The sequence below is a fragment of the Pseudorasbora parva genome, chromosome 11 (genome assembly GCF_024679245.1).
Source record: "Pseudorasbora parva isolate DD20220531a chromosome 11, ASM2467924v1, whole genome shotgun sequence".
NCBI classification, from domain to species: domain Eukaryota; kingdom Metazoa; phylum Chordata; class Actinopteri; order Cypriniformes; family Gobionidae; genus Pseudorasbora; species Pseudorasbora parva.
In genome coordinates this window covers 45442047-45468071 of record NC_090182.1, presented here as the reverse complement: position 1 = coordinate 45468071, position 26025 = coordinate 45442047, and the positions used below count along the sequence as shown (strand labels likewise).

The 26025-nt window shown below is 39.7% G+C and overlaps 1 protein-coding gene across 1 annotated transcript in view; it reads left to right on the top strand.

Annotated features, from left to right (window-relative positions):
• pigg (phosphatidylinositol glycan anchor biosynthesis class G (EMM blood group)) overlaps nt 1–23779 on the top strand; it is a 211448-nt gene extending 187669 nt beyond the window's left edge. The window contains exons 11-13 of the mRNA XM_067458106.1: nt 688–1006; nt 3877–4040; nt 22920–23779. Of these exons, the coding sequence (XP_067314207.1) occupies nt 688–1006; nt 3877–4040; nt 22920–23139 (703 nt within the window). The 3' untranslated portion in view covers nt 23140–23779. The remainder of the gene's footprint in view (nt 1–687; nt 1007–3876; nt 4041–22919) is intronic.
• The last annotated feature ends 2246 nt before the right edge of the window (nt 23780–26025 follow it).

The following is a 26025-nucleotide window of genomic DNA, read 5'->3' as shown; positions in this document are numbered from 1 at the left end:
TCATTTTCTAAATGTTTCTCTCCTTTCTTGCCATAAACATACTTTCCAGAATTGTATATGTTTGTCTTGCACCTTTTATAGTGTGTTTTTCTCCCTTTATCTCCCTGGGGCTGTAAGGCAGAATTCATAACGCAGAATGAAAGCTTGTTTACATGCATTTATTGTGAAAGTTGCTTATACAAATATTTTTTAATTGAAAATGTTCTTCAGATTTATACATCCAACATTAAATAAAGCCAATTTAAGTTTGGAACAATATGTTGTATTTATAATGTCACACATACTATGACTTACTGTTTTTTTTTTTTTTCATAAAGAAAAATATAGAGATAGATTTTAGGAAGGGAGTCCCTCATAAGGTTCATCATAATTGGGGGTCCTTGGCATCATAAAGTTTGAACACCCCTGGTTTACTACACTTTTAGAGCCGGTCTTTGAGGCGGTTTCTGCTGATTTCCTCCTGAGCGCCGGACGGCCGCCCTCACCGACCCGCAGTGGGCTATAATAAGAAACTTCTGCACTCCTCTGAGAAACACCAAACCTCGCTGTTATTGATCCTCTCACGCTTTGACCCAGATGAAGACGAGGCTTCAAACAAAAGAGTGCTGGCAGTCAATATTGATTCTCCTGTGTGTGGGTGAAAATGTGAGTCTTTGATGAGCCTAAACAAGAGTCTTTCTCTTTCAGGGGAACCGGTGAGGCTCGATTCGTCTACGTCTTCGTCCTCGGCATCTTGTTCACCGGCGTGAAGGACCTGTTGCGCTCGCAGGTGATGTCGTCAGCGGCGGACAGTGGGCGGCTGAAGAGCAGGGGATTGTGGGAAGTGTACAGCGGGGTGGTGTTATTGGTGGCTCTGCTCTTCAGAGCTCATAATTTGCCCACGCTGGCCTGCTGTCTGCTCATCCAGACCGTCATGGCTCAGTTCATCTGGAAGAAGCTGCACTATGATGCCGCACAGACCACCATCATGCACTACTGGTTCGGGCAGGCTTTCTTCTACTTCCAGGTAATGAGAATATCTGGAAGAATCTATCTTCACTGAAGATAATAGAGGTCTAGTTTCCTCAATGAATGCATATCGATCAAATAATAGCAGTTTTTATTGTTCTCGGATGTTTTGTCAATCTCTGGTTCAATTCCATCAAGAGTTTGAGCGCTTCTCACAATTCAGTTTGCAGGAATGGATTTTATTAATGATTTACAAAGAAATTTGGCTCATTGTATGGCTATAATTGCCTCTAAACCTCGTGTAGCAGCATTAGGACTAGTTAACGAAGGAGAAAATGTGAAGTGTTATTAATACAAATAACTAACAGCACTTTTATCTCTGTTGCTGTGTTGTTACCATTAAATATTTCAAATAATTATCACACTTTCGATTAGTCCAATTCTCACTATTAACTATGACTTTTGCCTCAATAAACACCTAATTACCACTTATTCATTTTTTAGAAAGTTTAGATTGGGATGTAGAATATGCTAATGCAGAATAAGGCATTATTATGTGCTTTATAAGTACTAATAAACAGCCAATATCCTAATATTTATGCTAAAAAGCAACTAGTTATTAGTGAGAAATGGACCCTAAACTATTTTATTAATTGAAATAAAATTGAAATAAAATATAAATGTTAGATGACTGAGTGAAGTAAAATACAGTTTCATAGATGCTAAAATGACTAAAACCGAAATAAAAGTAAATTAAAATTAAAAAATATTATTATTGTTATTTTTATTTTTATTTTTATTTTTTTGTGAAAATAGAAGCAACACAAGCTTTTAAAGTTTAAATATTAAAATAAAGGATTCCTCTGGAGAAGCGTTCAGTCTTTCTGCTCACATGTAAATAGTGAACCCTTTCATGTTGCGAGCGCAACTGGTTTTAACTCTTCCCCACCAAACACAGATTTTTCCGTTGTGAGAAAACGCTTCCCGGTCAAAAATGAAATTTTCGGCGTTTCCGTGTTTTCACTGTCATAGGCTAGGGGGCGCTATTACACATCTTCTGGATGAGTTCTGAATCTCCTGATCAAAACACAAGTGAAGAAGATGCAGTAAAACAAGCGATCGCATGTAAGCATATGTAAAATAACGTGATCATCAACATTAAACGTCATATAAATCACAACTATCTAATGGACCCATGATGAGCTACAGGACTGTGAAGCATTAGAGGTGTTGATGGACTCCATCAGTGTTTGATCATCGTTCTGGATCTGATCTGGATACAGTCTTTCACAAAAACGTGATTTTCTGTTTTTTGTGTAAAAGAAGAGGTTCAGCTCTTTATTTTGATATATTGAGTGTTTAGATATTCATAAAACAAAATATTCTATAGGCTATAAAAAAAAAATTGTGAAAGTGGTCAAAATCCCTGGTGGTGGCTGGCAACTTATTTTAAAAATGCTTAAGAGTTAAAGGGAATGGGAGAAGAGACTCTGATTGGTTTATTGCATATTCGGCCCATGACTCATTAAGAGACGAGGGACGACCCTTTTAGACCATGCGCCTGGCACGACGACCATTTTCTCCCCCCGTCATTTAGCAAAAGTGGATTCTATGTGCACCTGTGCCGTGAACTTCAAACCATGAGCTCAGGTGGTTAAGATAGGGCACTTACTATCAAAAACACAAAGAAAATCAGATTTATTCCAAACTTTTGACTAATAGTGACAATAAATGACCTCAAAACTATGCCAACCGACTGCAGACGAGAGAACTGTTTAGAAACCTGTTCGAACGAATCGGTTTTATAATGAGACATTGAGACTGTGTGTGTGTAAGTAAGTGTCATAACTGGTGCTTTACTGGCCAATTATCATTTAAAGCACCGGAGCATGGAATTATGGGCTTGACAATGACATCATCATTAAAGGAACAGTCGGAGGTCAATGCAGCTGAGCTGTCAAAGCACGGATATATTCTTCGCTCCCCCTCTGCAGTCATTAGGCAGGGGAAGTGATTGCTAATTGTAAATTGTCAGATAGCTTTAGCTGATATTGTCAGGCCAGGCCCTTTTCCGCCCACCCTGACACCACAAACTAGCCTGACATAATGGGAGTAAGAGAGGGAGTATCTTCCAATCGGCCTGTCCTGACAGACACGGCCTCCTGAGAGCCACTGACAGGAGAGAACAGGATCTGTTCATTTATTTCTCCTCTTCCTCATCCATCCGTCAGCCGAGGGACACTCTGAGTCTGTCAGCGGAGGCTGGAAACACAGCGCTTCTCTCAGCTCACCTGAACAAGATTCACAAGGAGCAGGTCGCCGTGTGTGTGTGTGTGTGGGCTGGTAAACCCTACGTTATAGGGACAAAATGTCCCCACAAAGATGGCAATATCCGAAATCCTTGTCCTTGTGGGGACATTTTTAGGTCCCCATGAGGAAAACATCTTATAAATCATACAGGATGAGTTTTTGAGTTTTTTTGGGGATGAGAAAGTAAAAATGCAGAATGTTTCCTGGGATGGGTAGGTTTAGGGGCAGTGTGTGTGTGTGTGTGTGTGTGTGTGTGTGTGTGTGTGTGTGTGTGTGTTTGTGTGTGTGTGTGTGTGTGTGTGTGTTTGTGTGTGTGTGTGTGTGTGATGGATACGTTTAGGGGCTGGGACAGTGTAGGGGGACAGAAAATATGGTTTGTACAGTATAAAAATTATTACGACTATTTAATGTCCCCATAAAACATGAAAACACAACGTGTGTGTGTGTGAGAGAGAGAGTGTGTGAGAGAGAGACGCCAGGACACCTCAAACCTGTGCCTCATCACTTTACTACTGCTTATCCACCTTATTTTGCAGCGCAGACGTAGGCTATTTTCTGTGAATGTGTGAGAGGTCTGATTCTGGATGATTTGTGGTGTTTTGTGTGTCGTGTGTTCAGGGAAACTCTAATAACATCGGGACGGTGGACATCTCTGTGGGTTTCGTGGGTCTGGAGAGTTATGTAGAAGCACCTGCTGTTTTCCTGACGGCGCTGAGCACCTACGCAGGACCGTTACTCTGGGCCTGTCACCTGCTGTGTCACCTCAGCTCAGAGAGAGACAGGTAACACTCACTCTCACACTCAGACACACACGCTCTCTCACACACACAGACTCAGACACACACGCTCTCACACACGCACTCACACTCACACACAGACACATGCACACACATCTGGTTCACTATCTTTGTAATAGGCGTAATGCTCTTGAGAAGCTGTTCTCTGTTTAAAAGTGTTGATTTAAACTCCGGCACAGAGACTCAGAATGAATCAGTGACACACACACAACCTGTTATTCTCATCTAGTGTGGTTATCAAGTGTAAAGTCATCATGAAACTGAAGTCGCTCTAGTCTTTTCTTCCCCATATCTGAGGGAAATGCTTTTAAGGACAAATGGTTTTTATACTGTACACTGTAAAAAAAAATTGGTTGGTTTTTGTTGGTTTAACTTAAAAAAGTAAGTATCCTGGTTGCCTTAAAATTTTGAGTTTATTGAAATTAAAAATTTGAGTTGATACAATGAAGGAAATTTGTTTAATAAATAGAAACTCAAAATATTTTTGTATCTGAACCACATAAAAAATGTGATAAATCATGAAAATAGCACTATTTGGCATGTGTCACTGCGTCATCAGAAATAAAACACACACAATTACCCAAAATACTTACAAAATCTTTTAATAATATTTTAATAAAGGTTGTCGAATCTCAAAAAATTGTCATTGTATTAACTCAAAATTTTAATTTCAGTGAACTCAAAATTAAGGCAACCAGGTAACTTTTTTTCTAAATAATTTTTTACAGTGTACAAACTGTATATTGTACACACAGGTCCTTCTCAAAAAATTAGAGAACTTGCATATATTTTAGATTCATTGCACACCAACTGAAATATTTCAGGTCTTTTATTGTTTTAATACTGATGATTTTGGCATACAGCTCATGAAAACCCAACATTCCTATCTCAAAAAATTAGCATATTTCATCCGACCAATAAAAGAAAAGTGTTTTTAATACAAAAAAAGTCAACCTTGAAATTCATAGGGAATTTTTGCAAGAGTCTATTTTACGACTGAACAAATTACTCGTCCAGCGTTCGTTTGAACGGGCCGCGGTTATCAACTCTGCTGCGGATAGTTATATCCACACAATAGTTCAACACTATTTTAGACAGGTAACTTAGATCAGCAGTTTAAGGCATTAAATTCATTAGCGCGTAACACAAGAACACTTATCTTCAATTAAAATCAAAACTTTATTGATTGCTCTAACATGTAAAACTAATATCTAACACAAACATATGAGTTGCAGAAAGGAGGAAAGTGAGGACAGAATGAGTTTTAAGCCTAGTTCACACTGCCCGATTTTTGCCCCGATTTTGAGTCGCCGACAGGTTTTGTGAAATCACCGACAAATGCCCGAGATCTCAGGCAAATCGGTGCTCGTGCACGCGAGTGACAATCACGCAGTGTGAATAATCAAAGACGCGATCAGAGAGAATCGCCGACGAGTCGCCGACGCCTGTGAGATATTTGGCATGTTAAATATCTGGACCTGTCGGCGATTCAAACTCCTGCTGTGTGAACAGCGTTCTGACTGAAAATTACACCGACAGCCAATGAGAGAGTGAGATACAGGGCAGCAGGAGGTTCAGGGAGGAGTTATAGAGCAGAATATCAGTATTTTAATAGATATATTTACAATTCTATCAAACAGAAACAAAGGCCAAACATTTGCACATCCAGCCACAGCAGCACATTACAAAATTGTTTATTTACCTCAAACTGTCTTTGCAGAACACAATCCTGGCTCCCTCTGTCTCTCCAACAATTTCTTCCGCCATAATCTTTTTTCTTTTTCTCCACAAATCACCGCACATACAATTTGAAGCAAACGTTGTGCAGTTTATCATTTTTAATAACAATTCCAAGTCTCGTGCGAGAACTCCGGTCTGACGCACGTGTGATCTCGCGTTGTCTACTTGTCACTTCGCACGTGTGTTTGGGAAACGTAGTTTGCGCACCGGAGAGAGAGAGAGTTGTCGGCGATTCTTCCTCTTGTTCAGTCATGCAGTGTGAACTCCTCTGTCGTCAAACCATCGTGCAGTGTGAACACAGCAGTGACTGAATGATACCCCAGATAGTCATGCAGTGTGAATAGAGCAGTGACCCGACAAGTTTGAAAATCGTGCAGTCTGAACTAGGCTTTAAGAGAGTTTTAAGTTTCTAGAAATATATGGATTTATAACACATCACCTGAATGAACCACCGATCATTAATTTAACCCTCCTATCGTTTCTGAGGCGGGGTTATTCAATTTGATATCAATGCACCAGCTCAGTTTAGAATCTGGAGGTTACGTTTCCGTCTCTGTCGTTTTGGGAATCGCTTTTTCCGTCCTGGCTGGAGAGGAGTTTTCTCGTCCGTGATTTGATGGTTTTGCCCGTCTCTTGATGGACGTCTTGGGAAGCCAATCACGTGGCGTGTTGGCGGCTGAATAAAGGGTGCTGGGTGTTTTGAAGTTAAAGCGCGCTCGCTGGAGATTCGTCGAGGTGAAACTTAACTCAGAACACAACTGTCACATTTCTTGTTATGTTAGGTTTTTGCTTAGGTCACATGTTGCCTTGTTCTCTGTTTCCATAGTCACCCTCGTTAGTTTATTTCTGTCAGCTGTGTTTAGTTAATTATCATCTGTGTCACCTGTCCCCCTCGTTATTTCAGTTATCAGTGACTACGTTTACATGGACATCAGTAATCTAATTATTGACCTTATTCTAAATAAGACAATATTCTGATTAAGGTGTTTACATGGGTTGCTTTTAGAGTACTCCGTTCATGTTCCCGTTTTACATGTGATAGAACATAGATCGATTATGGCACGTCATTACGTCCCCATGCCACGCTACGTTCTCCAACATCCAATCATAGCGTGGACTTTGGCAGGTCTGTTAATTTTATGGGCTCAGTAAACCCGCTAACTTCACCTGCGGGTGTCGCTGTTGGACAGTGTTACTTTACATTAAGAAGTATAACAAAACATGCGTTTTTATAATGTTTTATATCTACATTTATGTTGATTTCTTTTTGTAATATTATGTATTGCCTCTTTTTGTTTTTTTGAAGAGACACTACCCCTCTTTCCTCCTTATTGACAGCCTACATTTCGAATAATATCTTTGATTAAGGATGAAAAAGGTTTAAAAATCGTGAAAAATAAAAATAAAAAATATAGAGAGAGGACGCAGTGTTCAGAATGAACAGTCAAGTAAAACACACACGGCACATAGCAACGCGTTATGGCATCGACACTTCAGACTGACAGATATGTAAAAGATAAACGGGACTTTTCCGCCATTTGTTTCCCTTTTGTGCGTAACGTTATGTGCCCTGTCACAAAATGCTGCGAAATCTCCGACATGACATTAATAGTTTGATTAAGGTGTGTACATGTCTCTGATAATGCGACTAAAATAGGCGTACTCCACATGTCTTAATCCGATTTATGTTTAGTTCGATTATGACTTTAATCAGATTAAGGTAATTAGAAATCGCTGTCTACATGGCAGCCTCTTAATCAGAGTATTGTCTTAATCAGATTAATATCGGAGTATTGTTGTCCATGTAAACGTAGTCAGTGTGTGTATATAAGTTCCTCATGTTCAGTCACTCTTTGTCCGGTCTCTCGTTAAGTTAGTGTTTGATGGTCCGTTTTGAGTCTCTATTGAATAAAGCCCTTTTGTTTGGAAGTCTTGGATCTTCTCTTCTCTTCTGCATCAACCAGCCATAACAATAACGCTCACAGAGAATAAACAACAGAAAGGAAAGTGAGAGGAAAGTTCTAGATTTAATGAATTTAACCCATTTTCTCAATTCTGGGTCTGCCACCATCGTCTGATCGTCTATCCTTGGAGTTCTCCAGCTGCTCTTCTAGGACCTCTTGACCTAAACTAACTGAACTGAACTCTGTGTTCGTGTTCTGAGATTAAACTCAAATTTGTTGCCCATCCTCTTAGATGGATTCTGACCAATCAGGGGTCCCCCCCCCCCCCCACACACACACACACATACATGATCTTATCTCTTGTCTCTTAACTTCCCTTAGCAGAGAGTAAAACACGATTTCGTATTATAAGAAAAGTATGTATTCTAAACTAAATTTTATCAAAACATCTTTTGAAATATAAACAACGGAACAAAAAGATATCAAGAAAGTCGTGCTTCCGTTCACTCATTCAATAGTTACATAATTACAGGAATTGTGAGGGTGTCTAAGCATAGTCCTCACGTATATATTGGTTAAATACGTGATATAGAATTATGCAGCAGAAGGCTTTTTTTTTATTGTAAGTCCGACAATCAATGATTTACTGCAGTTAGTGTGTGACAACAGTTTCTGTGGATTGTACCTCTGTCAATGAGAGTTCATTCAAAGGTTGATGAGAAGAAGAAGATCTGTTGAGGCTCTTCATCTGTCCTGGGGAGATCAAACTACCTCTGCCGTAATCTTGATGTGTCCCCAATCTCACAAAGCCATAAAGTGATTGTCTGTTCGTTGGCCTAGACTGACTGGAGCCCATGTCGTTCATGGCCACAAACTGTTGGTCTGGAGTGTTGATCTGTTTTTATGTGTGGAATTATGTTCGAACAAATCATTTGTACGATTCATTTGTGTCTGCGCGGCCTCAATTCCTACAGCCGTGACCTCAGCATTGTTAGTGTCAAGGTTAGCACTGTACCTGAGAGTTTGAATGAAGCCTGTGTGTTAAATGTTCGAGCTGAATGCTCCTTCACAAACACAGTAATCATACTGTACACGGCTGACATCCAAACAGACCTTTTGAGCTCTTGAGAAGCTGTTCTCTGTTTAAAAGTGTTGATTTAAACTCCGGCACAGAGACTCAGAATGAATCAGTGACACACACACAACCTGTTATTCTCATCTAGTGTGGTTATCAAGTGTAAAGTCATCATGAAACTGAAGTCGCTCTAGTCTTTTCTTCCCCATCGTGCCGTATATCTGAGTGAAACGCTTCTCAAACAAGGTCAAAAGTAGGGCGGGGCTTGGTTTAGTCTGTGGGGATTTGATTGGATGGCTGTGGTCTGCTATTGGTGGATCTCCTGTAAGTGACAGGTGGCCCCGCCCTCATCATCAGAGAAGAGATGAAGATATTCTGACACAAGATTACCAGGAACATGATTTAAACACTAATGATGTGCGCAGATTAAACATTTATAATAAATACTGCAATATTCCATGTAATACAAGTAAGAGCTCTGACTCTAAATTCTGATTGGCTGAGCTGTTCTGAAGTGTCCAGGTGATTATATGTTAACTCTTTCCCCGCCAAACACTGAATTTTCCGTTATTTGTGAGAAAACGCTTCCAGGCCAATAATGGAATTTTCCGTGTTTTCACTGTGGGACGCTAGGGGGCGCTATTGCACATCGTGTAATCATATGCATATGAAAAATAGCGTGATCATCGTCAATAAACAGCATATGAATCAAAACTGCCTAATGTTACTGAATGAAATGTGGACCCAGGACGAGCTACATGTGCAAGCGTTAGGGGTGTTGATGGACTCGATCTCCTCCATCTGTGTTTGATCATCTCTGAATCTGATCTGGAAACAGTCTTTTACAAATACGTGATTTTCTCAGCTTTTTGTTCAAAATTTAGCTTTTTTTTTTTTATGAAACCTACCCATATTCAGGTGTTGATAAAAAGGAATGCATGAAGCTAGAATAAAACGATTGTGTGTGTGTGTGTGTGTGTGTGTGTGTGTGTGTGTGTGTGTGTGTGTGTGTGTGTGTGTGTGTGTGTGTGTGTGTGTGTGTAAAAGAAGAGGGTCAGCTCTTTATTTGAATATATTGCATGCGCAGATATTCATTAAACAAAATATTCTATAGGCTTTTACATTTTTGTGAAAATTGTCAAAACCCCTGGCGGTGGCTGGCAACTTTTTTTTTTTTTTTTAAACGCTGGCGGGGAAAGAGTTAATGAGCTCATGTTTGTGACAATGTTTATTTTTTATATTTATTTTAGGGTTTTTATTTAAAGCTACACTGTGTAACTTTTTTAGTTTATTCTTAGCTAAAAACACTTAGTTCTTTCAAAAATATACGTGCTCATTAATGTATATTTACTTCTTTCAAGTAATAAAGTATTCTCGTAAGTTTATAATATGCCATTGAAAACACATACGGGTGAGGGGTTCGAATGCCGGTCTCCATGTTGGCCCTCCATCTTGAAAGTACAGTAGCCAAAGAGGGACATACCCGTAAAGTCAAGCGTTGCCTTTCGCGTTTTAACACTCGATGGCACCGTGTCGAATGTGAAGAGGGGGATTGCCGTGTTAATCTTGGACTAAATCGGCCACCGTAGGAGGTAAAACAAAATCAGAATTTAGAGGAACAGAAACTAATATTCACTGGATAGTCATATAACTTTACACCGCTAGATGGGGGAAAATATCACACAGTGGAGCTTTAATATTAGTACATTTTTTGTCATTTCATTATGTGCTTTTGCCATTTTATTACTTTTTTTTAATGTTGCTATTTAGGTTTAATTTAGTTTTAGTTTGAGTTACTTTCTAGTTAGTAATTTTAGTGCTTCAATTTAAACTTATTTCAGTTTATTTCCAAGGCAACATTTGTCATAAACATTTAAATTTTTCAATTTATATTTATGTTTGATATTATTTCAGCTTACTTTCAATCAACATAAAATGAAATTAAAAAAGATCATGAAGTAATAAAAAAACAGTTTAATAGTTTTTTTCAGCTTTGGCCATTGTTAGTGTTTTTTCTGCATTGTTTGACAAATAACATCTGGTTTAATGCAGCGTGGCCCCTTTAAATAAAGTTTTATGCAACAGTGTTGCAACAACCTTCCAGTGCGAAGCTTTTCTAATAAAAATACTGCAGTGCAGTAAAAAAGCTTCAAATGACTTATGAGTTATAGGGCAATAACAGCGCTTCTGTAGATCATTGTAATAGGGACATCTGTAATATAAATAAACAAAAGTTTTCTCTGAGGAATCCTCTCTCATTTTCTTTACCCGTAGACATTTGTGCTGCAGTTTTCTCAACATTTGTATTATTTTAAAATAGACGACAGTTTTCAGAGATTGCAGCCACATCCACATATCATTGATGCGTAATTACAGAGCATTATGGGAATATTAATCAGTACTAGTCTTCTTAAGATAATTGTTTTAATGGCGCTTGAAGTGATCTGTCAGTGTGAATGAGGAATCGGGGGCAGTTATTAGAGCTCGAGCTGGTAATGATGGAGCAATTATAGCCACTCGCAGAACAATGAATAATGGAAATCATGCTGAGACAATCAGACTTCACCCGAGACACACACTCACACTCGCCTCTCCATTTTTACACAATTAAGTTATTCTTTAAAAAGGCCATTCAATGACGAATCAAATTTTCCTTGGTCTTTTGAGCTAAGAGAGTTCACTCTGCCGTCAAAACAGCAACTTTCACAACTCAAGACTTCCTCCACAAAAGCTTTCTGACGTCAGACAGGTCAACATCGACAGAGCCTGAAGACTTAGAGACCAGCAGCTGAAGTCTGTCTGTCCGTCCGTCCGTCAATCAATTGTGATTCTATAAACATTTGTAAAGCATGGGTCGCTCTCAGGAGCTCAGTCAATTCAAGCGTGGTATTTGTGAAATTTTCTCCCTGTATACCACATTTGTGAGTGATATTATAACAAAGTGGAAGTGATTGGGGACAACAGCAACTTAGCCACGAAGTGTTAGCCTACTTAAAATCACAGAGCGGGGTCAGCGCATGCTGAGGGTCACAGTGCGCAGAAGTCACCAACTTTATGCAGAGTCAATCGCTCCAGACCTCCAAACTTCTGTGGCCTTCAGATGAGCTCAAGAACAGCGTAGAGAGCTTCATGGAATGGGTTTCCATGGCCGAGCAGCTCATCCAAGCCTTACATCACCAAGAGCAATGCAAAGCGTGGGATGCAGTGGAGTAAAGCAGCCGCCACTGGACTCTAGAGCAGTGAGACGTGTTCTCTGAGTTACCAATCACGCTTCAGTCTGACAAAACGGGACTTGCCTGACTGCAAAGTGCCAAGTGTAAAGTTTGGTGGAGGGGGTATTATGGTGTTTTGTTTTTCAGTGTCTTGGGCTTGACTCCTTAGTTCCAGTGAAAGGAACTAATGCTTCAGCAAACCAAGACATTTTGGACAATTTCATGCTCCGAACAGTTTGGTGACAGGCCCTTCCTGTTCCAGCATGACGGCGCTCCAGTGCACAAAGCGTTGGTCCATAAAGACATGGATGTGTGATTTTGGTATCTATCTATCTATCTATCTATCTATCTATCTATCTATCTATCTATCTATCTATCTATCTATCTATCTATCTATCTATCTATCTATCTATCTATCTATCTATCTATCTATCTATCTATCCATCTATCTATCCATCTATCTATCTATCTATCTATCTATCTGTCTATCTGTCTGTCTGTCTGTCATTTGACCATTTCTATCTTTCTGTCTGTCCGTCCGTCTGCCTGGACTTTAAGAAGCATTCTTAATTCAGTTCTGGCACATGGCCCTGGTTGGTGCACTCTACATATACCAAAATTCCACATAAATGTATGTGTGTATGTTCCACCCACTCTTTATTTATCTCATTATAAAGTCTGTCTCTGTAAGGCTAAAAGATTTCCGTTAAAGTGCTGTCCAACTAGTGCCTGATAAATGACAGTCTTAAGTGGTCAGATGTTCAGTCTGACATATATAATTCAGCATGCTCAGTCAGCAGTGTCACTACAGCACACACACACACGGGATCCAGGAAATGCTCTTTGATCAATAGAAACGCTTTCAGGAATCCCAGCAGGCCCAGCTGACCCGTCCCCCATCTTAGCCGAGCATTTACACAATCCATTTGATAGAGAGAAATACGGAGGCTTGTTAAGAGATATTTCAGTTCCTCCGAGGCAACAGGTGCTTTGTGTTCTGGGATATTGAACCCTGAAAACAATCTACTACCCCGAGTGTCAGAGGTGTGGATTTGAATTGCAAATGCCTTCATCCACCGGCAAACTCCTCGTGAGGCGGAGAAGGCCCCCGTTCTTTTCACTGAGATATTTCTGACAGTCGCAGGAAAATGATTTTAGGCAGTGCTGTTGTTGGGAATCAGCAGCGGTGGCTGTTATGTGGCTGTACAGTTTACAGAAGATTCGCTGTGAGTATAAGGTCTAGGAATCAGTTGGTGGACTGTTAGGTCTGCTTAGACAAGCAGCCTGTCAGTCAAAATGATGGGGCAGTCAAAAGTGGACTGAGGAACGTGTCATCTCTCAGTTGATTCAGTGTGAAATGTGGATAGACGGGTTAGCTGTTGTCTTGTGTTGAGCTTGACATGTTTCACTCATTCTTTCATCCAATCAGATCTGTATGTGTGGGCGGAGCTCATTAGTCTGAAGCTTCACTACGACAAAAATGCCGTTAATAGCACTCAAATTAGGCTTGTTTGAGATGAGCCTTGCCTCGCCTGAAATAAAGGCGAGACTAGGCGGCTGCAGTGAGGGGAGGAGTGAAAAAAGAGCAGGCAAGCCGGACAGTTCGCTCATCTTGTAATGGATCACACACCTGCGAGATCAGGTGTGTGTATGTGTGAGATTACAGTTCTCTCTTCTCGTGGTGGATCAGACACCTGCGAGATCAGGTGTGTGTGTGTGTGTGTGAGATTACAGTTCTCTCTTCTCGTGGTGGATCAGACACCTGCAAGATCAGGTGTGTGTGTGTGTGTGTGTGTGTGTGTGTGTGTGTGTGTGTGTGTGTGTGTGTGTGTGTGTGTGTGTGTGTGTGTGTCTGTGTGTGTGTGTGTGTGTGTGTGTGTGTGTGTGTGTGTGTGTGTGTGTGTGTGTGTGTGTGTGTGTGTGTGTGTGTGTGTGTGTGTGTGTGTGTGAGAGATTACAGTTCCCTCTTCTTGTAGTGGATCAGACACCTGCGAGATCAGGTGTGTGTGTGTGTGTGTGAGAGATTACAGTTCCCTCTTCTTGTAGTGGATCAGACACCTGCGAGATCAGGTGTGTGTGTGTGTGTGTGTGTGTGAGTGTGAGTGTGTGTGTGTGTGTGTGTGTGTGTGTGTGTGTGTGTGTGTGTGTGTGTGTGTGTGTGTGTGTGTGATTACAGTTCTCTCTTCTTGTAGTGGATCAGACACCTGCGAGATCAGTTGCGGATATCGCGGGATTCACACTTGTGCGCTCTGTTGCTGATAAACTGGATATAATTTAAGTTCTGTTGCTTTTATATGAAAATAAATATTATAAACAAGACACCCAAAGTTTTTGTTATTTGTTTCCATTCGAAAGGCCTGTTTATCAAGCATTTTTACTGAAATTACATACATGTTTTTATATGTTTTTATTAATATGACAACAATCACAACCCACAGAGAGATCGCACTGTCCGAGAGTTTGAGAATATGCACACATAATTTATACACATAAAAACATGATATCAGAGTTTTAAAATCAAATATTTAAAAAAAAGAACCATACATCACAGTTGTTTAAACCAATGAGCATTAAGCTGTGTCGTCAGCGAGTCGTTTCCCCTCATGCTTTTGCTCCGCGCAGTCGGTGGAGAGCAGCTGCGCTCGACTGCAGAATCCGACACGTCCGCCTTTCGCTCGCGAGAGATTTTTGACATACGTCAGCATGACATCAGAGCAAGGCGGACCGCCCTCGGACACATTTCTAACCGGCATGCATCTCGCACTGATCACCGGTGATCGGTTCTGCGCAGATTTTGCTCATCTCAAACAAGCCTATTGGTTCACTGGGAATCAAAGGGCAACCACTTTAAGTGCTAAATATCACCTATCTTTGTCAAATTGTGCTATGTAGATCCATAAAACCTCCCCATTCTCCTCCTTAGATTTTAGATATGTTTCTCCACTCTCATATGTTTGCTATAAATAGGAATTTACTGCAATGGCAAAAGTTGGTTTGAATTATTTTAATGCTTTTTTGAGGTCAAAAAGTCTTGTGTGGGGGCCCTGGAATATTTCCTAATAGGGGAGCATAGGGGGCAAAATTATGTTATCGCCAGGAAATACACTGTATTTTAATGTTTTTATTATTATTATTATTTATTCCTTTCTCCAACTAAACTAAGAGACTAAGAAAGAGTTAGAGAACCGTTAAAGAACTATACAGAAGCTTAATGGATTATTTGTATGGCAGTTGTGCGATATAGCACCTTAACCACCCCAAATAACTGCTGAAAACCACACTGGCATTATCAGGATCTTTATATGATAGCGGTGCTATAGCACCTCAACCACCCCAAAGAACCGCAGAAGACCCGGCGTGTTTTGTGTGTACTAACAGAAAATTCTTCATAACATTTTAGCTAGAGTTAATTTTTCCCAAATAATGCAACTAAATTGCACCAGTACATATTCCAAAGCCAGAGGTTTGGGTTCCTATCATTTAAAAGAAGTCCTTCCTTCATACACGTTTCAACCACATAAGGGTAGGTAAAAAATGTTTTTGAGTGAACTGTCCAATTAAATGTCACGTCAAGTCAGCTTTATTTATATCGCGCTTTTACAATGACGATTGTTTCAAAGCAGCTTCACAGTTAAACAGGAAAATAATGCAACAGAATTAGATCCGACTGTACAGCCGCTCTGGAGGAAACCGTGATGTCATCAGCTCATTTCAATTATTAGGCAAGTTGTATTTTTGAGGATTAATTTTATTATTGAACAACAACCATGTTCTCAATGAACACAAAAAACTCATTAATATCAAAGCTGAATATTTTTGGAAGTTTTAGTTTTTAGTTTTAGCTATTTTAGGGGGATATCTGTGTGTGCAGGTGACTACCCAGATAGCAGACAAACAGTGAATCAGCATTGAATCAATGTTAATGCATCAACTAAAATATCATTGAATCAATGTTGAGATCTCAATGTTGAGAATGTTGATTTTTCATCAGGTTTGCACCCTGAAATAATGTTATTTCAACGATGAAAAATAGATCAAGATGGGCTTAAAATCAATAGTTTTCCAACTAAAATTAAACCACTTATTTAAGTGAATCAATGTTGAATCAATGTTAATGCATCAATCAAAATATCATTGAATCAATATTGAAATATAACATTGATTTTTCATCAGGTTTGCACCGTGAAATAATGTTATTTCAACAATGAAAAATAGATCAATCTTGCTTTATGTACAGCATGATTCTATGCCAGTTCATTTGTCTCTTTATTTTATTCATTTTAATCAGAGACCATGTATGGCTGCAATCGATATGATTTTGCATTAAAAAGTCACTCAAAGTAAACAACATCCTTCAGTTTAGATGCAAATGTATTTATTTATGCCCCCACAGTTACAACAGGAAATCTCAGATTGACTTAAAACTATTACATCTGAATTTATAACACAAATGAGAAGAGCCTGGAAAAACATGACAACTTGCATCTGCAAAATGGAAGTAAATACAAATGTAAACTTGCCAATAAATACAGAAATGACACAGTACTACTGAAAGAAAGAAGGTAGAAGAAAGAATGAAATACTCCAAACTCAGGGGTTTCCACCATGAGCAATGCCCCGAAGCCTTTCAGGTTGTAATGGAGCCAGTTCTGCACCGTCCCAGCAAAGATAAACTCTGATGCCTCTTATTATCAGCATTCACAGCATCTAAAACAACAAGTTAGTCAATATTTGGAAATGTGATTAATTATACATTACAAATATAGCCTACTACAAAATGAAGTGAAACTTGAAATTTTATCAAAATCTTGATATCCCAGTTAAAACGGTAACATTAAATTCAGGACTATTTAATGCATTTTAGTATAGACTTTAAAGGACCTGCAGACACACAATGAATGAAAAAGCAAAGTGAATATATCCGGTGTTTTATCTAATAATATTATTGTATTTAATAGTAAATAAATAAAGTGTGAAAATGAAACAAGTAAATGAATGACCAAATAGCTAAATTAAGTAATAAAAGAGGAGCTGTATAGGCTACATGGTGGTTTGGAAGAGATTTTTTTTCCATTTACAACACGAACTGGAGGCACAACTGTTTACTAAATTTCTGTAGTTTGATATAGCTGCCTACAGAACTTAAAGATCTCACTCTTTTCTTTTTTTCTTGCTGCATTAAAGATTAAACTGTAATGATGTAATTGTGATCTGCTCTCGTGATGATATCGTACAGCTGAAGCTGAACTGATTGTATTTCCCCTCACCACTAACAGGTCAATCAGTTCTAGTTCTGCTTCAGCTGTGAGATACTCTCACGAGTGGCGAACACAATTACTGACAAGCCAGAAATTCATCTAACCTTCCGATCGCCTCTCGTTTATAGCCTACACTGGACAAATATAGGATGATTCAAAATGATTCATCTGTGTGCAACGAGTAAGATACGTTTGTGGATCCGCGCCGCGCATTCATTGACTTGTGAGTCAATCCTATATGGTCTCAAAATCCAAATGAATCAAATAGGATCGACTCAAGTCAATGAATGCATGTGCAGCACCGTTTCAAAAAAACACAAAACCAAAAAGAGTTGCACAAGTCAGAATTTGGACACAATTCATAGTGTATATGCCAATCTTAAGAAGAAAAAAAAAAGATAACATATGATATGGTTTGGTGAAAAACAAACTGAAACTCAATGTATTAAGATTATCCTGGCCGTTGGTTGTGTAACTTACGAGGGCGCTCATGTGACTAACTATTATTAACATTGCAGTTCACTCTAACTCGCTCAGGAAAAGCACACAAGTTGTAAAACATAAAGATGAATAAAAACACTAAATTAAAATTGAGATGAATTTTATAATTATATTTTTGTAGGCCACTTACCTCTAAAAAACATGGTCGTTGTCCTGTGTCTTTTTCGCGATTGAAGTCTGTTCAGCTGCGCTTGCTTTGGTTGATTGGTGGATGTCTTGAAGGTGCATTACCGCCACCTGCTGGATTGGATTGTGGCGCATTCGATATTCGATAGGGACACATATTCTAAATTCTTTATTAACTCTGTATTCTTTAGATAAATAATGAAATGCATGTACATTCTACATGATTTAAATAATAATAATAGGCTACATTTTATTTATTTCAAACTGAAAGACTAAATTTATGGTAGAATTTCTTTGTTTTGTTTTTATTTGTTTTTTACATTTTTTATTATAATAACATGAAACACAGAATGACAACATTACATGCCAGTAAGCAGGAAAATAATACCCTTTAAAAAGATTCATAGTTTTTACAGCTTTCTTATTGGAAGAGTCAGAAATCAAACACGCATACAATTTTAACTCTTACAGAAAAATTTAAAGAAAGGCTTACAATTACAAAATTTACATTTATGTTTTCTTTGTGAATCCACACACTCGTTGGTGTACTCATCGTATCCTTTGAGGATAATAAATGTGCTCACATTCACACAAATGTAGCCAATTGATTTGGACTTGCCTTAACATGTTGAATAATGGGACAGATAGATTGACCGTAAGCCTCACCAGTGGAGAATTAAGATGACCAAACATCCGCATTGATTCAATGTTTGTCTTTTCAACTCTGAAAAGCATGATATTATCAACATTGATCCAATATTATTTAGCAGTGAATTTTCAACATTGGTCCAGTATGGTGTTAGCATTGAATTTTCAACATTGATCCAATATTACTTAGCATTGAAATTTCAACCTCAACCAAAATGATGATTCTGATGGAATTTCAACATTGAATCAATGTCACCATGCTATCTGGGTATTACTGTGCATAATTATTAGGCAACTTAACAAAAAACTAAAGTATACCCATTTCAATTGTTTATTTTTACCAGTGAAACCAATATAACATCTCAACATTCACAAATATACATTTCTGACATTCAAAAACCAAACAAAAACAAATCAGTGACCAATATAGCCACCTTTCTTTGCAAGGAAACTCAAAAGCCTGCCATCCATGGATTCTGTCAGTGTTTTGATCTGTTCACCATCAACATTGCGTGCAGCAGCAACCACAGCCTCCCAGACACTGTTCAGAGAGGTGTACTGTTTTCCCTCCTTGTAAATCGCACATTTGATGATGGACCACAGGTTCTCAATGGGGTTCAGATCAGGTGAACAAGGAGGCCATATCATTAGATTTTCTTCTTTTATACCCTTTCTTGCCAGCCACGCTGTGGAATACTTGGACGCGTGTGATGGAGCATTGTCCTGCATGAAAATCATGTTTTTCTTGAAGGATGCAGACTTCTTCCTGTACCACTGCTTGAAGAAGGTGTCTTCCAGAAACTGGCAGTAGGACTGGGAGTTGAGCTTGACTCCATCCTCAACCCGAAAAGGCCCCACAAGCTCATCTTTGATGATACCAGCCCAAACCAGTACTCCACCTCCACCTTGCTGGCGTCTGAGTCGGACTGGAGCTCTCTGCCCTTTACCAATCCAGCCACGGGCCCATCCATCTGGCCCATCAAGACTCACTCTCATTTCATCAGTCCATAAAACCTTAGAAAAATCAGTCTTGAGATATTTATTGGCCCAGTCTTGACGTTTCAGCTTGTGTGTCTTGTTCAGTGGTGGTCGACTTTCTGCCTTTCTTACCTTGGCCATGTCTCTGAGTATTGCACACCTTGTGCTTTTGGGCACTCCAGTGATGTTGCAGCTCTGAAATATGGCCAAACTGGTGGCAAGTGGCATCTTGGCAGCTGCACGCTTGACTTTTCTCAGCTCACGGGCAGTTATTTTGCGCCTTGGTTTTTCCACACGCTTCTTGCGACCCTGTTGACTATTTTGAATGAAACGCTTGATTGTTCGATGATCACGCTTCAGAAGCTTGACTATTTTAAGACTGCTGCATTCCTCTGCAATATATCTCACTATTTTGGACTTTTCTGAGCCTGTCAAGTCCTTCTTTTGACCCATTTTGCCAAAGGAAAGGAAGTTGCCTAATAATTATGCACACCTGATATAGGGTGTTGATGTCATTAGACCACACCCCTTCTCATTACAGAGATGCACATCACCTAATATGCTTAATTGGTAGTAGGCTTTCCAGCCTATACAGCTTGGAGTAAGACAACATGCATACCGAAGATGATGTGGTCAAAATACTCATTTGCCTAATAATTCTGCACTCCCTGTAGTGTCAATGTGGGCAGATCAGTAATATAGTTGATACAGTTAATTTGTTTAGTCACTAAATTTATTTGGATATTTAGTTAAAATTTTAGTGTCCCCAACTGAGCAAGCCAAAAGCCAAAGGCGACAGTGGTAAGGAACCGAAACTCCATCAGGGCATGATGGAGAAAAATAAACCTTGGTGAAACCAGACTCAGTCGGGGTGCCAGTTCTGCTCTGGCCTATTAACACACAGTGTATGATTATTATTCTGGCAACCTTACAGGTCAGAAATCATATTAGATAGGAATATTCGCAAGATCAATTACAATGTTAGTACATAGTAGTTAAGGCCACCTAATATAAAGTGGGTCTGCTTTATTTCTTGTTAGTTTAGCCACTGTCTCTAATAAATACCTAGGGTTGTGTTTGTTTTCTTCTAAGAGTGTTGAGAATCTATGTGTTGTGTTGTCTTGATTGTTGTGATATCTACTTTCAGTCTTCAGCTTTTGCTTCTGTATCTCATAAAAGTCTCATAAAGTAATTTAAATCCACTGATTAGTTTCCAGATTGAACCCTGCACTGCTATCTCGCTCATCCTTGTCCTTCTTTACTGTCACATTAAATCTGTGAGTGTAATTATGCCGGAGAGGAAATCTCCCAGAATATGTCTCTGTCCTCGTGAGAGGGGTTTTTACAGGCCAGACTGTGACGGTCCCTTTCGGTGGAAGAATGAAGGAGTTTAAATTCACAACAAAACACGCCAAGGCATCGCGCTCATCCGGGGAGCATCTTCAGCCGGCTCCAACCGGCTCACGCATTCACGCTGTTTGTGAAAGATGGCGCTGCATGCGTTATTATTTTCTCCTAATGTTTTGCTTGTCATATCAGTATTGACAGAAACCACTGTGTTTACCACTTTGGGGGATTGGGCTATCAATATTTATGTCTCCGCAACAATAAACTTCCATTTTTAATGCAAGGCTGATGCCAGAATGTCTTTGACTCATATCCGCAGATAGAGGAGCTTTTGCTGTTTGGCGCTGTAGAAACTGCTTTACATCCAAATGCATGGAAAGATGGAATGAGGGCATTTGTTCCTTGGAGAAGCACACGATGAACTCTCATGGTGGGAGTAATACAGACTGCTCACACATTGATTTGCCCAGGGCTAGAGAGAGGATGTCTGATACAACAGTCTGAAATCCAGGAGTCTGTGGTCTATCATACGAATTATACTTGTTCTTCAGCCTGAGACACTAAGCATTTGTTCAAAACAAAAATTATAATGACAGAACAATTATTTGTAGGTTGGGCTTGCCTAACCCACTTTAGTCCGTTCCAGTCCAATCTTTCATCACATGCAATCCAGTCCTGTCCGTTTTTGTACAGTCCATTCAAATTCAGTCCAAACTAGTCTAGTCCAGTTCGGATTAAAAATTGAGGTCATTTAATCTAGCCTAGCCCTCTTCAGTCATCACTAGTCCAGTCCTGCCCATTCTATTCCAGTCCGTTCAAATTAAGATCGAAGTAGTCTAGTCCAATCCAGTTTTATTGGTTGAGGTCATTTAATCTAGCTCAGCCCACTTCAGTCCATACTAGTGCAGTCCTGCCCAGTTCAGTGCAGTCTAGTCCAGTCCGTTCAAATTAAGATTGAAGTAGTCTAGCCCAGTCCAGTTTATAAATTCAGGTTATCTAATCTAGCCTAGCCCACTTCAGTCCATACTAGTCCTGCCCAGTCTAGTCCAATCCAGTTTTATTGGTTGAGGTCATTTAATCTAACCTAGCCCACTTCAGTCCATACTAGTGCAGTCCTGCCCAGTTCAGTGCAGTCTAGTCCAGTCCGTTCAAATTAAGATTGAAGTAGTCTAGCCCAGTCCAGTTTATAAATTCAGGTTATCTAATCTAGCCTAGCCCACTTCAGTCCATACTAGTCCTGCCCAGTCTAGTCCAATCCAGTTTTATTGGTTGAGGTCATTTAATCTAACCTAGCCCACTTCAGTCCATACTAGTGCAGTCCTGCCCAGTTCAGTGCAGTCTAGTCCAGTCCAGTTTATAAATTCAGGTTATCTAATCTAGCCTAGCCCACTTCAGTCCATACTAGTCCAGTCCTGCCCATTCTAGTCCCAATTTAGTCTAGTTCAAAATAGTCTAGTCCAGTCTATCATCAACTGCAGTCCAGTTAAAAAAAATGAGGTCATTTAATTTAGTTTACTTCAATCCACACTAGTCCAGTCCTGACCATTCTAGTCTAGTCCAGTTTATAGGTTGAGATAATCTAATCTAGCCTAACCCACTTGAGTCCATATTAGTCCATTCATTCTCATTGTTGTTTATTACAGTTAATTTTAGTCTAGTCCAATCCAGTTCAGTTCACAATACTGTAGTCCAGTCTAATCTATAATCAACTCAGTCAGTTCAGTTTAATTTAGTCTTGTCCAGTCCAGTAAAATCCACTCTAGTTACAGTTCAGTGTAGTCAATTCCAGTCCAATCTAGGCCAGCCTGACACAGTCTAGTCCATTAAAGTCTCTATATCTTTGTTGCTAGACTTGCTGATGGCTGTGGACCATCAGACCATGATGGGTGATTTTTGTCCCAGTGAATGTATCATAGACATAACACATAATCAGAGGTTAGTTAAGGAGGTAATAGGTTTTCCATTAGCATTAATTGAGTCGATGAGACCTGGCAGTTTTATGACTACAGTATTATATAATGACACCTCTCATAGACTCTCATAGAACTGAATCTCTTTATTCTGGTCTCTTTCAGGGCTGTAATGGGTCTTGGTCATGGCAGCTACTGCTTCGCCCTCCTGCGGTCCATCCCAGTCGTGTGCTACGTGGTTCTGGTCACCAGTCTCCGATACCACCTCTTCATCTGGAGCGTGTTTTCTCCAAAACTCTTGTACGAGGCCATGCACACCCTCATCACCACCGCCGTGTGTCTGTTTTTCACCTTTATGGATCAGGAACGCTCGGCTAGGCCTTGAATACAGAGCCAGATCCAAAACCAAAGCCAAACTCAGGTACAGAACAAATGGTGCAGTTGGAGTTTTAGGCACCAAAAGAAGTTCATGTGGACGGAACAAGTGATTTAAATGTAATTCAACTGCTGTGAAAGGGGTCAATGTTGAGAGCTTACATGGAGATTTGGCTCACTCTACTGACTTATTTCTGTGTATGTGATTAAATTATTTTTTATATATTTTTTTTTTTGGGGAGGTCATCGCTAACATGCAGATGACGTACGGCGATACTTGTGGGTGTACATGTGATAATCCCTCTCGTACTCTATGCAGTTTTATTCCTAAAGCTTTACTGATGAAGAAGAGTGTAATTCTTTTTGTATTTTGCAGTTTCTGTTCCTGACCGTTAGTTCACCTCTGGAATAACACGAGATAAGATACATCATTAATAACTCTCCTCGCTGAGATCACAGCAGATGTAAACTCCTCACGCACTTGAAAGATTTGAGGGATATTAAAAGTCTTTTAAATCATATCTAAACATCTGCATGTGACGTTTCCGTTTAATCAGCCTGTTGGGAATGTGTGAATTGTAAACTGATTTATCCTGGTAAGTGTTTTTCTTTATCTGAGGGCTTAATAATAAAACATTGATTCATTTCTACATGCTTTTTTAATGTGTTTTCTTCGATTGGAGGGTCTGATTTGTTTTGCTATGTACAAGTGTTAAAGTTATAGTAAATGTCACTTTAATGAGTTAATCAGTGACTAACAGCTAGACTGAATCAGACATAAACATGAGAAGATGCGTCAAAGGTAACGTCCCCTACAGGAGCCCGTCTTGGACCGACTTGTAAGGTCCAGGAGACATTGCGAACCTGCTCCTCTCTTCCATCTCACATACGGGTAACCGAGTACCTGAATTAAGAATCAGGCAGATAGGGATCTATTTATCACCATTTTATTTTTATTTTATAAATTCTGTTTACAACTGTTTTAATTATACTTTCGTTTTTTAAAACAAAATGTCCCATCCACGGGGCCAAGCAAAGCGGTCTCATCAGCTTCTTCGTTCATGTTCACGATGGTTTGTTGTTGTCGTGACTCGTGAACGTTAGTTGGTGTTCCAGTATAATCGGTCCGTCGAAACTCATACATTGAAAAACGTTCTGCGGTGCAAAAATAAGTGTGGTTAAAATTGTTATTTATTTTTTGCATAATTAGTCTTATTTAACGCGTTAAGTCCCGGACCTAATATAAGTAAGGGATAATGTCCGCCCAGCCGGTTGTTATCGCAGAATAAACCCCGCCAGAGTGATCAGGACCCCGACGCGAAGCGGAGCGTCACTCTGAAGGGGTTTATTCTGAGATAACAACCGGCTGGGCGGACATTATCCCGCTTATTACACGGCTACTAGTCTCAAATAAATAATTATTAGACACAAAATATTGTCTCGAGATTAAATATTTTATTAGCTCTTACACAAAGCTTCCGCGAAGGAAAACAGTTCCAACCTGCTTTAAGCCTTTATATATTGCTGAAGATTTGCCATATGCCCTTGCTAAATGTTGAAAATGAATGCTGAAAGGGTTCGTTCACCCAAAAATGAAACCAAGCCTTTGATTTACTCGCCCCCTCAAGTTATCGTAGCTGTATATGACATTCTTCTGTCAGACAAATACAATCGGAGTTATATTTAAAAAGTCCAGGCTAATGTTAATCCCAGCAGTAGTTGTGTTTGAAGTCCATAAAAAATGCAGCTGTCCGTCAAATAACGTGCTCCACACGACTCCGATGGGTTAATAGAGCCTTCTGATTCCAATCGATGCGTTTGTGTAAGAAAAAGATCTATATTAAAAACGTTATAAAGGAAACCCGCCTTGAAGTCTTCCATTGTAACCCACGGCTGTTTAAGCCACAAGATGGCGCCAGCGTTAAGCATAGAAGTAGTACCGGTCAAGTAACTCGCAGTACCCGGATGAGCGGTGTGTGTTATCTGGAAATAACGTACCGCTGGAATGCGCGATTGACCAATCAGAATCAAGTATTTCACAGAGCCGTGTAATAAAAATATATATATTACACATAGTATTCTTATTTCTCATGCATATGTTATCACTATTTTAATTGATTTCCATGTAAAGCACTTTGAATTGCCGCTGTGTATGAAATGTGCTATATAAATAAACTTGCCTTGCCATGTAGAGGATGAAAGGGGTGGGGCCGAGCACTGAGCCTTAAGGGACACCGCATGTGACATTGTGTGACAAGGATTTGACTTCTCCCAAGGCAACATGGTCAGTCCTCCTGGTAAGATAAGATGAAAACCAGTTGTGGACCGAGTCAGAGAGGTCAATGGTGGAATGTAAACGGTGAAGGAGGATGTTGTGGTCTACTGAATCAAATACTGCAGTTAAAGGTGCACTATGCAACTTTCAGTCCACTGGAGGGCGCCTATTCTAAACAAAGGCGCAGTAGTTTGATGACGCAAAGTTTGAGCGAAGTATCTTGGGACATCAGCCGGTGGAAAATAGAACTTGGGCAGAAATCACGTTCATGGATGCTGTTATTAACGTTACTGTAGTGTAAAGCAGAGCAGGACCGAGTGTTGAGGAGCTGAGCACGGCTGCTCGAGTGATTGTTACACAAACACACAGCTCACGAACACCGGGACTTTTATTATGACGTTTTTCATGAGGTAAAGCAGCTCTGTTAATCATATTAGATACATTTAATTGTGTTTAAAATGATGTTATGACGTTACTCTGTGCGTTCGCTCGGCGCTGCTATGACATGTTCACACTGCTAAGAGTAAAGCGCTTCTGCAGAATAAAACCGATGGTAACGCAGATATGACTCGATTGACAGGCGACTCCCTCAAATGCTATGCTGGCACGTCCCGGTCCTTA